This window comes from Pygocentrus nattereri, chromosome 24, assembly GCF_015220715.1.
Source record: "Pygocentrus nattereri isolate fPygNat1 chromosome 24, fPygNat1.pri, whole genome shotgun sequence".
NCBI classification, from domain to species: domain Eukaryota; kingdom Metazoa; phylum Chordata; class Actinopteri; order Characiformes; family Serrasalmidae; genus Pygocentrus; species Pygocentrus nattereri.
In genome coordinates, this window is record NC_051234.1 from 6852027 (window position 1) to 6868057 (window position 16031).

The window sequence follows — 16031 nt, forward strand, 5'->3', positions numbered from 1 at the left end:
CAGCGCGGTACCGTGATCGGACGCCAAGTCCAATTGTGAAATTTCCTCACTACTAAATATTCCACAGTCAACCGTCAGTGGGATTATAACAAAGTAGAAGTGATTGGGAATGACGGCAACTCCGCCACAAAGTGGTCAGCCCCATAAAATGACAGAGCGGGGTCAGCGGAGGCTGAGGCGCATAGTGCGCAGAAGTCGCCAACTTTCTGCAGAGTCAATCACTACAGACCTCCAAACTTCATGTGGCCTTCAGATTAGCTCAAGAATTGCATAGAGAGCTTCATGGAATGGGTTTCCATGACTGAGCAGCTGCATCCAAGCCTTATATCACCAAGCGCAATGCAAAGCATTGAATGCAGTGGTGTAAAGCGCCGCCATGGGACTCTAGAGCAGTGGAGACGTGTTCTCTGGAATGATTCATCACGCTTCTCAATCAATCCGATGGACAAGTCTGGGTTTGGCGGTTGCCAGGAGAACGGTACTTGTCTGACTCCATTGTGCCCAGTATAAAGAACTCTTAATGCTTCAGCACCAAGAGATTTTGGACAATTTCACGGTCCCAACTTTGTGGGAACAGTTTGGGGACAGCGCCTTCCTATTCCAATATGACTGTGAAGCACTGCACAAAGTAGGCCCATAAAGACGTGGATGAGCGAGTTTGGTGTGGAAGAACTTGACTGGCCTGCACAGAGTCCTGACCTCAACCCGACAGAACACCTTTGGGATGAATTAGAGCGGAGACTGTGAGCCAGGCCTTCTCGTCCAACATCAATGTCTGACCTCACAAATGTGCTTCTGGAAGAACGGTCAAGAATTCCTATAAGCACACTCCTAATCCTTGTGGAAAGCCTTCCCAGAAAAGTTGAAGCTGTTATAGCTGCCAAGGGTGGGACAGCATCATATTAAACCCTATGGATTAAGAATGGGATGTCACTCAAATGGATGGAGACATTCTAAAAGAATGCCAAGCAACTGATTACAGGAACAACATGCAAATTCTTTTAGCTAACAGAGACGGCACAGCCTTCAGCTGCCGAGCTCAGCAAAATACCAAAAAAGAACCATTCTGTAGTTTAATTTCTGCTTTGTGTTTACTGGGAATACATAGCCTATGGTGAAGTTATGTCACAGTGAGTCTGATGACCATGAGTACTGTACTATTTCAGCAGAGAATAATGTATTTGTGAACAGATTGTGTCAAATGTTGGACGTCAGTTAGCCTTGACAGAACTGCGCAGGCAGGAGCGGGACAAAAGGTTTCGGTTGCGGGTGGGAGCAGGACAAATGAATCAGATTTTCTGCAAGAGAAATCTTGCAGGAGTGTGCGGTCATGGGACTGAAAAAGAAAGAAGGAAAAAACAAAAGAAAAAAGAAAAAAACAACACAGCGCCATGCAGATCTCTACTGCACAGATGTCATATAGCGTACCATGATCTAAATAAAAAATAATCATTTGTAATTTGATGATCCAGGTATGTCAATGTTCCGAGCACGGTTGAAGTGTGAAGTCTTTATATACTGACACATATAAAATGTCAATAAAACAATGCTTTTTTATCACTTTTAATAACTGTTAGTAGTAATGTGTTAATCATCTGGCTAGTTTTTAAAAGCCCTCAACAAATTTCCCTATGTACTGAAAAAATGTGTGTGCATTGCTGTATTTTGTATAGTGTTTTAATTTGAAATGCTCTTCTTGCTGAAAGGTGGCCAGGATGGTCAATTAAAAAATTAGAAAGGGCCCAGTGCCACATGACTGATGTATCAATCATCAAAGTGTTGTTGCATCAGACTAAACAATCCAACCCACCCTCCCTCACCACAAACCCACGTGCTAATCCTGTGTATACACAGCAGTGTGTACTCACAGTTGGTCTTGAAGCTCCAGTATGATGTACTCCAGCTGCTCCTTCTCCAGTTTGTGGCTGATGTCAGCCTCTGTAAAGCGCTGCAATAAAGCTTTGTTTTGGGAAACAGACTCCGACAGCTGAGCTTCTCTCAAACGCACCAGCTCCTCCAGATAACCCTGTACGCAAACATTTTATTCAGTACAACATGAGGTCATACAAATTTTAAAGGTGTAAATTCAATTCAGTTCAAATTTGTCATTATAAAATACAGGGTAGTACAGTATAACGAAACACTATCGGGCTACTTTTCCAGTGCAGTAATAAAAGATGAATAGTAAACAGTGCAAAGACAGACAAAACGTGCATTAGGTACAGGTGTTGAACATAGGTACAGGTGTAGGTACAGGTGTTGAACGTAGATGTGCATAGGCAAGTGTTATAGATGTATTGGATGTATAGACAGTTAGTGCATAGTCAGATATACAAGTGTATCAGGTATATAGACAGAAATGTGCTGGTGAATTGCAGTACAGTACAATAAATGCAGAAGTACTATTTGTAAAGAGATGTAAACAGTGATCTGTATATAAAGTGTACAGTGCAGGTACAGAGTAGCAGCATAATGTCCAGCTAACATCTTAATAAAAATATATAAATCATCTTAGTATAAATATATAAATATACTAGAAATATAAATATACTAGAAATACATGTATGCAACAATGTCACATACATATATATATATATATATATATATATATATATATATATATATATATATATACACACACACACACACACACACACACAAAATATATATACACTAATATATGGTATATAATAATGGTCTGTGAGAGGTATATACTGAGAGGTTTGGAAAAAGGTTATATAATATATATAAAATTACTACTGTATTACCTTAATTTTATTTGTATTTATTGTAGTATTACTGTTTTCCTGCACTAATAAAATAAATGCTTAGTGACTAGAAGAATAGTTTTTAGACTCAAATTTTCTCAGGTGCTTTAAACTGAATAAACGGAATAATCTGAGGCATCTTACAATCACTGTGTCCGTGCTAGTAAAAATAACATTTTATGTATTATATATACACTGCCTGGCCAAAAAAAAAGATCACACACACTGTAATATTTCGTTGGACTGCCTTTAGCTTTGATTACGACATGCATTCGCTGTGGCATCGTTTCCACAAGCTTCTGCAATGTCACATTTATTTCTGTCCAGAGTTGCTTTATTTTTTCCCCCAAGATCATCTATTGATGATGGGAGATTTGGGCCACTGTACAAAGTCTTCTCCAGCACATCCCAAAGATTCTCAATGGGGTTCAGGTCTGGACTCTGTGGTGGCCAATCCATGTGTAAATACTCCCTGAACCACTCTTTCACAACTTGAGCCTGATGAATCCTGGCATTGAAAAAAATCCATTGATGGAATAACCTGGTCGTTCAGTTTATTCAGGTAGTCAGCAGACCTCATTCTTTGGGCACATAACGTTGCTGAACCTAGACCTGACCAACTGCAGCAACCCCAGATCATAGCACTGCCCCCACAGGCTTGTATGGTAGGTGCTAGGCATGATGCACCCATCACTCTGGAACAGGGTAAATCTGGACTCATCAGACCACATGACCTACCAAGTTTTTGCCAGTTAGCCTCACTGATAAGTGGTTTTCTTGAGGTTACACAGCAGTTTAGTCGCAATCCCTTGAGTCCCCTTCACATTGTGCGTGTGGAAATGCTCTCACTTTCACTATTAAACACCTCCCTGAGTTCTACTGTTGTTTTTATACGACTTGATGTCACCAAGCGTTTAAGTGATCGCTGATTGCGATCATTCAGGATTTTTTTTCAGAGCACATTCCTTCCTCGAAGATGATGTTTCCCCACTGAAATGGATTATCTTCTCCACGACCACAGGATGCATCTTTCCACATGGTTGTTTAACAAATGAGAAGCTACTCACTGCATCAGTTAGGGTTAAATAACTTGCTGCCAGCTGAAACATAATCACCCTTGCAGTAATTATCCAATGGGAGGCTCTTACCTATTTGCTTAGTTAAATCCAGTTGGTGACCTTTTTTTTGGCCAGGCAGTGTATACACACAACAATCAGGCATAACATGATAACCACCTTCTTGTTTCTACGCTCACTGTCCATTTTATCAGCTCCACTTACTGTATAGCTGCACTTTGTAGTTCTACAGTTACAGACTGTAGTCCATCTGTTTCTCTGATACTCTGTTAGATCCCTTTTACCCTGTTCTTCAGTGGTCAGGACCCCCGTGGACCCTCACAGAGCAGGTACTTTTTGGTTAGTGGACTATTCTCGGTCCAGCAGTGACACTGAGGTGTTTAAAAACTCCAGCAGCTCTGCTGTGTCTGATCCACTTGTACCAACACAACACACACTAACACACCACCACCATGTCAGTGTTACTGCAGTGCTAAGAATGATCCACCATGATGATCCACCTTTTTACTCATTTAAGCCAATGTAATTATCACTGGAAAGCAATTTGGAGAGGAAAAAGTATCACAAACTGTACTGAACTAAAATAGGTGTATTACTACACTCTAAGCATGTGCACAAACACATATGGCTGCACAGTACATTTCTATTGTACAACTTGCTTAAGCAACTTCTGCAACAGAGGAGGCTTTAAAGTTTCCACTAATATGGCCCACAGTAGGCAGCAAAAGCTTGTTTTTTAAGAAGAGCTGATATCTTGTGAACTGGTTAGGCGGCTTGGTTCCAGTTTTCTCTTCATTGCTCACAGTTATTACATGGACTTGTTAACTTGGGCCAAGCCCGATATTGGATGATAACTGCAGTTTAAAACAACTTGCTTAGCTGCCAAAGACTTTTGCACAGTACTGCAGCTCTCAAGCCACATAATGAGCTCTACTTACCTTATTATTACTATACAGACGTAGCGTTACACACTAAAGCCGATCTGGTGCTGCGCAATTTGTTAGTGTCGCTGTAAGGCTGAGAGTGGTCCACTACCTAAAATATCCAACCAATTTATCGCCAGGCTGACATGGCACAAATCAGATTTTTATTATTTTTTTTGTCTTGATCTTATGTTTTAAAAGCTGTGTTTACACATGAATTTGATCTTTTTCAAATCTAAATCAGTCATTTGCACGAATGAAACCACATCCTGAAATGACCTGCAAGTACACATCCGAAAAATATGTCAATGAATGAGCCACGTGCATCAGGTACAACAAACTTACCAGCAAAACAAACCTTCACAAAGATAATTAGCTCTGACCAGCTATCAGTTATATGTTATGTTAGGGTCAGATGCTTTTGCAGGATTTACTGGCTCCAAGTTCAGGATAGGCACTGCAGTGCATTCAGGTTAGGCACTGCATCATTAATCCCAGATGATGGCAAACGTGCAGTAAAAAAAAAAATTCTTATTCTTAAATTCTGAGTGTTCTCATTAAGGTCACATTGGTTATACATATCCAGTTCGTGCCAATCTAGGACTACATACAAAAAGCTGCTGGAGTTTTTATACACTGTGTCTACTCACTGTCCACTCTATTAGACACTCCTACCTTGTAGACGTAAAATCAGGAGACGATAGCTCATCTGCTGCTGCACAGTTTGTGTTGGTCATCTCTTAGTTCTTCATTTGTGGATGTTTAAAAGCTCCAGCAGCCCTGCTGTGTCTGATCTACCCATACCAGCACAACACGCACTAACACACCATCACCACCACATTAGTGTTACTGCTGTGCTGAGAATGATCCACCACCCAAATAGTACCTGCTCTGTGAGGGTCCATGGGGGTCCTGACCACTGAAGAACAGGGTAAAGGGGGCTAACAAAGTATCAGAGAAACAGATGGACTACAGTCTGTAACTGTAGAACTACAAAGTGCAGCTATACAGTAAGTGGAGCTGATAAAATGGACAATGAGTGTAGAAACAAGGAGGTGTACTTAATAAAGTGCTTAGTGAGAGTAAATTACCGTGAAACTACACAGACTGTACTTGTTTGTACGTGCACGCACACACACACGCACACACACACACACACACACACACACAGACTTGCCTTCTGTTCCAGGACCACTCTATATTTCTGCTCTACTCTCTTGTATTTGCTGTACCAGCTGCTCAGGTCAGTGCGGAAGCTCGCAGCCATGTTGGATTCCGGTGTGCTGGCTTCACTGCCGCTGCTGCCCAGAGTTCGCATCTCCTCCTCATCGCTGCTGATACTGTCTGAGCTGAGACACAGAAAAACCTTCATTTATTTAATTTCCAGTAAAAGCAACCATTAAGCAAAAGTTATTCATTTTTCAGCAAAAAGCAGAAAGAAAAACTAAGACTACGGCCTCAATAACTAAACGTAAAACCTTTTTGTCATAATTAGCCTTTATCACAGGCTCTTTTATCCACTCTTTCAGAAATCTGGAGGGATAGTTTTTCACAGCTCTAAAGTTCAGTCCTAGAAGTTGGTTTAATGTTCTGTTAAATAACTGTGGATAAAATTTAGACTCAGCAGCTCATAAAAGCTAACTCCACATCTCAGATATGCAGTTCTGGACTAAGCCTCGTTGCTCAAATCTGATCTCTCTGACTCGATGGTTCACACTCATTTAGGTAAGTGATTCAGAGCCGTCATTAATGTGAACAAACCGGCGTCCTGAAATGACCCTCATGAGCTCCTCCTACTCAGTAAGTTCACGTGACTGAATCACTGCATCATCAGCACAAACTAACGAGCAGAACGAGCTTCGCTGAGAAGATCATCAACTCTGATCAGCTCTCAGCTTCATTATTAGAGCCAGACGAAGGAGAACAAGGTGAGATGAGCTGCTTTTCCACTGTTTACAGCTTTAACTTCTGTTCGGCGCTGCTGCCAGAGTAACTCTGAATGACGGCACAGAGGAAAAAAAAAAGCAGACAAACTCTGATCTGAGCATCACATTAAGGTCACATGGCCGGATTTGAAAAGATCAGATTTGTGTCCAGACAGTCCTGAAAACAGATCGGAGTCATATTAGGGCAAAGAAACCGTGTTTGTGAACCTCTGCCCGGTAATGTGTTCTAGTGCAAATCTCACCGAGTTGTCTTCTCACCGTGGATGGATGGACACAAACACCTGTGGATTTTTTTTTTTTTGCCAGATGTGATTTCTCCTCATCTTTCAAATATGAACTGTTTAAGCACTGTTGACTACCTGGTGATAACAGCTCTAGTGGTCTACCAGGTCCAGGTATTTTGGTTAGGAGTTTCTTTATACACCAATCAGGTATAACATTACAACCACCTCCTTTCTTCTATACTCATTGTCCATTTTACATGGTGGTGGTGTGTTAGAGTGTGTTGCACTGGTCTGAGTGGATCAGACACAGCAGTGTGGCTGGAGTTTTTAAACACCTGGACAATGAGTGTAGAAACAAGGAGGTGGTCACAATGTTATGCCTGATCGGTGTAGCTTAATACATATTTGAAATGTCGATTTTTTCAAAACTTTTGATTTTTTTTCCTCAACTTATTTTCCTTTAACACTTTCCTTCACTGAGCAAGCTGAGTATTTAACATCTAATCTCCTCAGAAATATCTCAAATTTATATGTAAGATAGAAGTTGATGCACGTGTTATTGTGCATGTGAGTGAATAGATAGTAGTTTAGTTTTACCTTTGTGTGAACTTGAGGTAAGGTGTGTAGTCGATGACAGCAGGATAGGTTCCATCCAAACCCTCGCCCTTCAGACAGAAACTACCAAATAAACAGCATGATTATTGTTTCATTTACATTTTCTTATTTATAACTTCCTTTATGTTTATATTTTGTTTTTCGGCTTTCACAGACTTAACTCATACAGCCTGCTTTACACATACAGCAATGTCTTATGCTCTACTCCATGATTCCATCGGATTAACTATGGGGATGTGGGGTAAAGCAATTATCGCTTCTTATCGTTTCTCATTTATTTTAGTCTCATCTGAATTGGGCCCGTCCCTGAACTGAGCATGCCCGCATCAGGAAAGCTTCTAGTGCCTTTTGCCAGATAATTGTTCATGTTGTTTAAGTATGAAGTCACTTACTCATTTACTTGTGTTATCTGAGGCTAAAGTGAAGTCAACTCTGAACATCAAAACATGCAAAATTACAGAAATTAACATTGATGTTATTCGGCTATGTTGACGGTTGGCTGCGAATTCCCAAACTAATGATAAAAACACATTGATTCAATTTAACACAGACACGTTAATGCTTAGAGTAAATGAAATAAGACCAAAATGAAATGTTTTGATGTGTTTTCTACTCTTTTTTTTTCCCTTGTGTGGGCAGTGCATAAACTAAGTAGCCATTTGGTTTTAGTCTCTTTATGTTTATACTGAGATTTCTTATCCTGTGCTATTTGGTCATAAGCATCACAGACGTCCTCTGGCAAAACTGTATCACCCACCTGCCTGTGGAGGACCAATTCCATCTAAATCTATAGGTCTTTGGGCAGCCAGGTCAAAACACTATACCAAAACATAACCTACATAACAAGACTTTCTTCTTTTTAGGTTTGGTTTGGAGGCTGCGCTCAAACTACTGTATGGCTTCGTTTATTTCCATCGGCAGCACCGGATTTACTTAAATGAAGGATTGATTAGATAAACTAGGTGTTGGATTATAGCTGTAAACACTGGACTTCCTCAAGCAAAGCTTTGGAGATTAAGGTAAAAGAATCACATACAATGACATATTTTAATCCATATACAACCCCAATTCCAATGAAGTTGAGCCAGCATCTTTGATGGTACGGGGGTGTGTTAGTGCCCATGGCATGGGTCACTTGTACATCTGTGAAGGCACCATCAATGCTGAAAGGTACATGCAGGTTTTGGAGCAACATATGCTGCCATCTAAGCAACGTCTTTTTCAGGGACGTCCTGCTTATTTCAGCAAGACAATGGCAAGCCACATTCTGCACGTGTTACAACAGTGTGGTTTCGTAGTAAAAGAGTGCGGGTACTAGACTGGCCTGCCTGCAGTCCAGACCTGTCACCCATTGAAAATGTGTGGCGCATTATGAAGCACAAAATACGACAACGGAGACCCCGGACTGTTGAGCAACTGAAGTTGTACATCAAGCAAGAATGGGAAAGAATTCCTACAAAGCTTCAACAATTAGTGTCTTCAGTTCCCAAACACTTAGAGTGTTGTTAAAGGAAAGGTGATGTAACACAGTGGTAAACACGCCCCTGTCCCATCTTCTTTGGAACGTGTTGCAGGCATCAAATTCAAAATGAGTGAATATTTGCAAATAACAATAAAGTTTATCCGTTTGAACATTAAATATCTTGTCTTTGTAGTGTATTTAATTGAATATATGTTGAAAATGATTTACAAATCATCATATTCTGTTTTTATGTTTTACAAAATGTCCCAACTTCATTGGAAATTGGGGATGTATTTGCATTTACTGTAGTGTTAGACTTTCAAAAGAAATACATCCTTAGTTTTTAGAAAAATTGCCTTACATATTTTCTCAGATGAAGACCTTTGCACAGTACTGTACACTAATTTTCATTGGACACACATGAAAGAGTCTGTGTGAGCCTGTACAGTGACGGGCTTAAATCAGCAGGCGCATACGGAGCAGCAGCTTTTTAATGAATCATTAACATTCTGCCTGACTGATACATGGCTCAATGTCAATACCACCCCACAGAGAGAGAGAGAGAGAGAGAGAGAGAGAGAGAGAGAGAGAGAGAGAGAGAGAGAGAGAGACAGACACGGGGGGGAGGGAGACACAGAGAGAGAGAGAGAGAGAGAGAGAGAGAGAGAGAGAGAGAGAGACACGGGGGGGGCACAGAGATAGAGATAGAGAGAGAGAGAGAGAGAGACACGGGGGGAGGGAGACAGAGAGAGAGAGAGAGAGAGAGAGAGAGACACAGAGAGAGAGGGGGGGGAGACACAGAGAGAGAGAGAGACAGACACGGGGGGGGGGACACAGAGAGAGAGAGAGAGAGAGAGAGAGAGAGAGAGAGAGAGAGAGACAGAGACAGAGACAGAGAGAGAGAGAGAGAGAGAGAGAGAGAGAGAGAGAGAGAGAGAGAGAGAGAGAGAGAGAAAACGTACCTGAAGTCAATAGCATTTAGACCAATCAGAGTATCCGCAAGCAGCCCTGCCTCCTCACCCAGCATTATGGCCCCATCCTCGTAAAACCGCCTGGTAAAAAACACAGAACAAAGCCACAAACAAAATCATTCCCATCCTTGTTTACACCTGCATAAGTCATAAATAAACAGAACAAAAGCTTTGAACTATAAAACTGAGAGACAAGAAGAAACAAGACCATTTGTCAGGGGAGCCTGGACGCTTCCCATTTCGCCCATTATATAAAAAATGTCGGTCTGCTAAACACTAGAGGGAGCAAGCAAGTCCTCAATGAATGGGGGTGAAAGGTGTGAAAATCGCTAAAAAGGAAAAGTTTAGCTTGTTTCTAACCATTTGTGCAGGACCTTGTGACTGAGCGCTGACTGGTTGGCATTACTGCGACTGAGCGCTGACTGGTTGGCATTACTGCGACTGAGCGCTGACTGGTTGGCATTACTGCGACTGAGCGCTGACTGGTTGGCATTACTGCGACTGAGCGCTGACTGGTTAGCATTACTGCGACTGAGCGCTGACTGCGACTGAGCGCTGACTGGTTAGCATTACTGCGACTGAGCGCTGACTGCGACTGAGCGCTGACTGGTTAGCATTACTGCGACTGAGCGCTGACTGCGACTGAGCGCTGACTGGTTAGCATTACTGCGACTGAGCGCTGACTGCGACTGAGCGCTGACTGGTTAGCATTACTGCGACTGAGCGCTGACTGCGACTGAGCGCTGACTGGTTAGCATTACTGCGACTGAGCGCTGACTGCGACTGAGCGCTGACTGGTTAGCATTACTGCGACTGAGCGCTGACTGGTTAGCATTACTGCGACTGAGAGCTGACTGGTTAGCATTACTGCTACTGAGCGCTGATTGGTTGGCATTACTGCTACTGAGCGCTGATTGGTTGGCATTACTGCTACTGAGTATCTGTTGGCTTACGGAAGCAGTTCTATAACTTGAGTTCAAAAGCACTCAAGGTGAAATATTTTGAAATATTTTACAAAGTTCTGCTTTCAGAAAATGACAGAACTGTTCTATATAAAAACAGCAGTTACAAATGATAAAAGCTCCTTAGGAGCCCATTCATTTTAGACCCGTTCGGTAGCACCCCCATAGCGCTTGTCCAATCTGAAGGACATTAGTGAGACATCACTCCCACATCCACGCAACTCAGTTTCAAAATAAACTTAATTTATATATTTTATTTGGTGTGCATGTTAAAAGGTTAGGGTGGATGGGGTGCAGTGTTTTGCTGTTGTTGAGTAATAGAGCTAACGTTGAGAGAGAGAATAGATTTCTTGATGTAAGTCAAGTGTCTCCCGGCGCTGCTGTTGCTATTCTGAACTGTAAAGTGGCATCTTTAACATAAGCAATCCACTGACAAGCTAAACCACAAAAACCACTACTGCCACCCACACAGCAGCTTGGTACGCCTCTTAGAAAGAGAGAAAGACCTTGTGGTTTTGAAGTCTCTCAAAGCTGCAGAGATGTATTCAGACAAACGCTTCTCCATCAACGCAACTCTGATCCACGCACGACCCTGAGAGGGAGAGAAAGAGAGAGAGAGCATATTCATTTCTTTAAATGCTATTTTTACTCAAACTATTTTTATCTTCAAACAAAACCCAACAAAAAAAAGCCTACAGCAAAAGTTCCATTTCCACTCAAAGCTGCCATTAATCAAAAGTCATTTTTCATTTGAGTAGATTAGATGTAAGTGTTAAAAACCTGGAATTCAAAAAATGTAACAAAAGATACAGAGAAAATGAGCCATGCAAGACCTGGTAAACCACCAAAACTGCCCCTATCAGACAAATGAACAGTATTTAAGGACTTTCATCTTTGAGAAAGAGGAGAAAAACAAGCTGCTTCAGATCTGAAGGCATCCACAGGAGTTTCTGTCTATCCTTCCACTGTGAGAAGACGACTCAGTGCTATGGGTCTGAAAGGATGTGTAGCTGTCTAGAAGAACCTCACTGAGAAAGGGAATTTTGCAGTTAACCTGGAAGCTGCTGATATTTTCAGAAAAATGGACTGGCCACCCCAGAGTCCAGACCTCATCATCACTGTGTTTGAGTTTACTCAGACTGTGAGAAGCAGAAAATACTACTTCTAAGACTGAACTTTGGAGGTGTGGAAAAAAATCCCTGCAGATTTCAAAGAATGAAAAAACAGAACGGACGAGTGATGCAAAGACTGGACGAATACTGAACAAGTCATTTTATATTTACTTGTTGAGGTTTCTGTGGTTGAGGTCTCTGACTTTTTCACAGTACTTTACAGGACTCACTGTATGTATAAGCTGTTGGACAGACAGTTGTATGCTGTTAAGCACACTTAACACTAGGGGGTGCTGACACTGGGGGTCTTCAACTACGCTTCCCTGCAGAGAGTTTCTAGTTCTGTGATATTCTTGGTCAGTTTTATATGCACAACATGTTTAAAAACAACCCACAAATTGTCAATCATGTACAGGTCAGGGGACTCTGAGGGCCATTCACAAAGCTTCAGCTTGTGTTTCTTCAAGTTGATCATGCTGGATTTTGAGGTATGTTTTATATAAATGTCTTCTAGTAAAAGCCAACCTTGCTGTTGCTTAACTGTCACATTTTTTTTTTTCCAGAAGTTGTTGATATTTCCATGCAGACCATGTTTGTGCAAGCAAGGCATCCCTTCCACAGTTCCCCTTAACTGCCATTTCTTAATGCCATTTCGTACAGTAGACATTGTGAGCTGGAAGCACTCTGATAGCTTTTTATAGCCTTCCCCTGCTTTGTAGGCACCAATCGGCTTATTTTCAGAACCTCAGCTTCTTTGACGAGTCCTAAGGAGACAGTTAAAGCCTAGAGAGTACATCAAGTTCTGACACTTTACAACTGAAATGGTGTCCAACCCTTTTTTTTTCTTTTAACATGCAACAATTACCATTTTATTCTTTTCATTTTTAAATGAATGAAATCTAAAAGTAACTGTGCACTAATATTTGAAGGAAAAAAATATTTAAAAAAAACAAAACAACGTAATTTACTTCTTTTCACTTCAAAACAACGTCATTAGGCGAAGAGGTGCCTAAACTTGTTCATACAACTGTATTATCATTATTACCTTGGCTCTGGAGCTGCGGACATTCTCCATGCTCTCAATGCTGTGGATGCAGCTGTGAGGGACTTTGCTACAGGCCACACGGACATAATCCCAGAAACTACGAGGGCTCTCATAGCCAAACCAACTGACCTGACCTGCAGAGAGAGGGGGGGGGGTGGCGGGAGAAGAAAAATACAGATTAAAGAAAGACCTAGGAGAGTTTAGTCTAGGGTGCTGGACAGCCTCCGCTTCACACTAGAAAGCAAGAAGGATTGAGGGATGTACATGTCAGGGGGAGGAGGTGGGAATTTTGCATGTTGTCCAGTTCATTTAGTTTTCACCTTTATCTCAAATGTAGGTAATCAGCCAAGACAGGTTTGGTGTCTGAAGTGTGCTTCATTAGCTTCATCCCTGGCAAATTTCAGGCTTTAAGGCTTCTACATAATTTTTTTGTTGGGGTGGCAATTTTACCCAATTTTGACGTGGTCAATTCCCACTCAATAGCCATGTCTCCCCAGATCACATGATACTACCAAGCTACAAGGGTGAAGGCTGGCACTGGCTTCATCTAAGACACATGAAGCATCACTGCATCCCTTCAAAATGCCGCTAATGCAAGATCATTGGACAGCTAAACACGCTTAGGGGAGGGTGACACCTTTAACACATGTCAATTTTTGAATGATCTACCCTACTAGATCTGTATCAATCAACTGTATGCGCCATTATTGTGAAATGAAAGTGCCTGGAAGAGACAACAGCTTAGCCACATAAGTTGTAGACCAAGCAAACACACACAGAGCGGGGCTGCTAAGTGCTGAAGCATGGAGTGCATAAAACTTACCTATCCTTTGTTGCTTCTCTCACTACAGAGGTCTAAACTGCCTCTGGACACAACATCAGCACAAGGACTGTGTTGAGAGCTTAATTAAATAGGATTCCATGGCCATCCGTTGCACAGAAGCTTAAGGCCATCGTGTGCAATGCTAAGCGTTGGCTGGAGTGATGTAAAGCCCACGGCCACTGGACTGTGTAGTAGTAGACATGTTTTCTCTGGACTGATGCATCACGCATTAGAGTTTGGTGAAGGAAGGATAATGGTCCAGGGCTATAATTTTTAGGGTTTGGGCTCAGCCCCTTAGTTCCAGTAAAGGTTGAATGCCCCTATGAGGTCCATAAACACACAGTGTGACAAGTTTGGTGTGGAGGAACTCCAGTGCCCTGCACAGAGTCCCGAACTCAAACCCACTGGGATCAATGGGAACATCACTGCAAGCAAGGGAGGGTCCATAATAATGGCCATCATTTTGGAAAGTAATGTCTGACAAGCTCTTATAGGTGTGATGGTCAGTTATCCACATAGTGTGGCATCTGTTGACCTTCGATAGTAAAAATAATAAACGCTAAATGGACAACCTGCTGACCAACCCCTGTACGAAGCAACACACAACACGAGTTCCAGAGAGAGTGTATATAAGGTTCTGTCTGCATTTTTGCCAAGTCACTCACTGTATGCTGTGAGCCACCTGCCACCGGAGGGGAGATGAAATGAATGAGAAAGAGACTGAGGGAAAGTGAGACGCTGCGCCCGGCTCTGCATGCATAATGTCCGCATAATGCTAATAGATTCCGTTCACAACTGTACCTCAGGTGGCTAATGACTTCTAATGGAAACTTCTGTTTGTTTACACTTTACATGGAGGGGAAAAAAGAAGCATTTTCCACTGCGAAAGTCTGCTCACCTTAATGTTCTGCAGTGAGCATTAAGGCGAAGTCTCTGGATGACAAATAACATGGCACTAATACGTAGAGACATTAGGATTACTTAGAAGTGGATTTAGAGCTGCATAATTACAGCTTTGCAGAACACTCAGCATCCGCTTTATTAGAAACCGCCACCTTGTGCTTTCACTCACTAGTCACTCTGACCACCGCCTACCTTTTAGGCACATTATATTAGTGTACTTACTTTAGCTCATGTGGTGGGGCGCAGGTTGTCAGCCTCCTCTACCTCACGCATTGGACAGTTTCTGACCACAGGACCACCGTTGATCAGGTATTATTTAGGTGATGGATCATTCTCAGCACATCAGTGACAATCTCAAATTTGAGAGTGGTCCACCACCTAAAATATCCAGCCAAGAGCAGCTCTGTGGTCAGAAACTGACCACTGATGAAGGGGATGACTTAACAAAAATTGTCCACCAACTTATGAGCTACAGTCTCTAAGTAATTTGTCCATCTGTTTCTTTGCATAATTTGTTTGCCCCCTTTCTCCCTGTTGTAAATGGTCAGGACCCCCACAGAGGAGGTATTATTTGGGCGGTGGATCATTCCCACCGGTGTTAGTGTGTGTTGCGGTGGTCTGAGTGAATCAGACACAGCAGTGCTGTTAGAGTTTTAAAACACCTCACTGTCATTGCTGGCCTGAGAATAGTCTACCAACCAAAAATATCCAGCCTGTGGGAAGCGTCCTGTGACCACTGATGAAGGACTAGAGGATGACCAACACAAACTGTGCAGCATCAGATGAGCTACTGTCCAGCAGCACTGCTGTTTCTGATCCACTCGCACCAGCGCAACACACTAACACGCCACCACCATGTCAGTGTCACTGCAGTGCTGAGAATGATCCACCACCCAAATAATACCTGCTCTGTGGTGGTCCTGTGTGGGTCCTGACCATTGAAGAACAGAGTAAAATGGGAGTAACAGATGGACTACAGTTTGTAATTGTAGGACATTAAAGTGCTCCTAAAATGTTAAACGGACCTAATTAAATTTGACAAATTTCAGTCAATGACGTATCTGGGACTTCGAGGAGACTGAGGACTTCTACGAAACTCTCACAAAATCAGTCCCATTCATCATCACATTTTGATTTACTATGTAGGGACCATGGAATCAACCAATCGTGTTACATTAGTCAGTTAATCTAATGCATAAGG

At 42.1% G+C, this 16031-nt stretch overlaps 1 protein-coding gene across 4 annotated transcripts in view; it reads right to left on the reverse strand.

Annotated features, from left to right (window-relative positions):
• The window catches only part of rundc3b (RUN domain containing 3b), a 76653-nt gene that overhangs the window by 34802 nt on the left and 25820 nt on the right, over positions 1-16031 (reverse strand). For all 4 annotated transcript variants that reach the window (XM_017719804.2, XM_037533877.1, XM_017719802.2 and 1 more), the window contains exons 3-8: positions 13105-13238; positions 11454-11539; positions 9977-10066; positions 7535-7615; positions 5945-6116; positions 1869-2026 (exon numbers count right to left, since the gene is read on the reverse strand). In XM_017719804.2, the coding sequence (XP_017575293.2) occupies positions 1869-2026; positions 5945-6116; positions 7535-7615; positions 9977-10066; positions 11454-11539; positions 13105-13238 (721 nt within the window). The remainder of the gene's footprint in view (positions 1-1868; positions 2027-5944; positions 6117-7534; positions 7616-9976; positions 10067-11453; positions 11540-13104; positions 13239-16031) is intronic.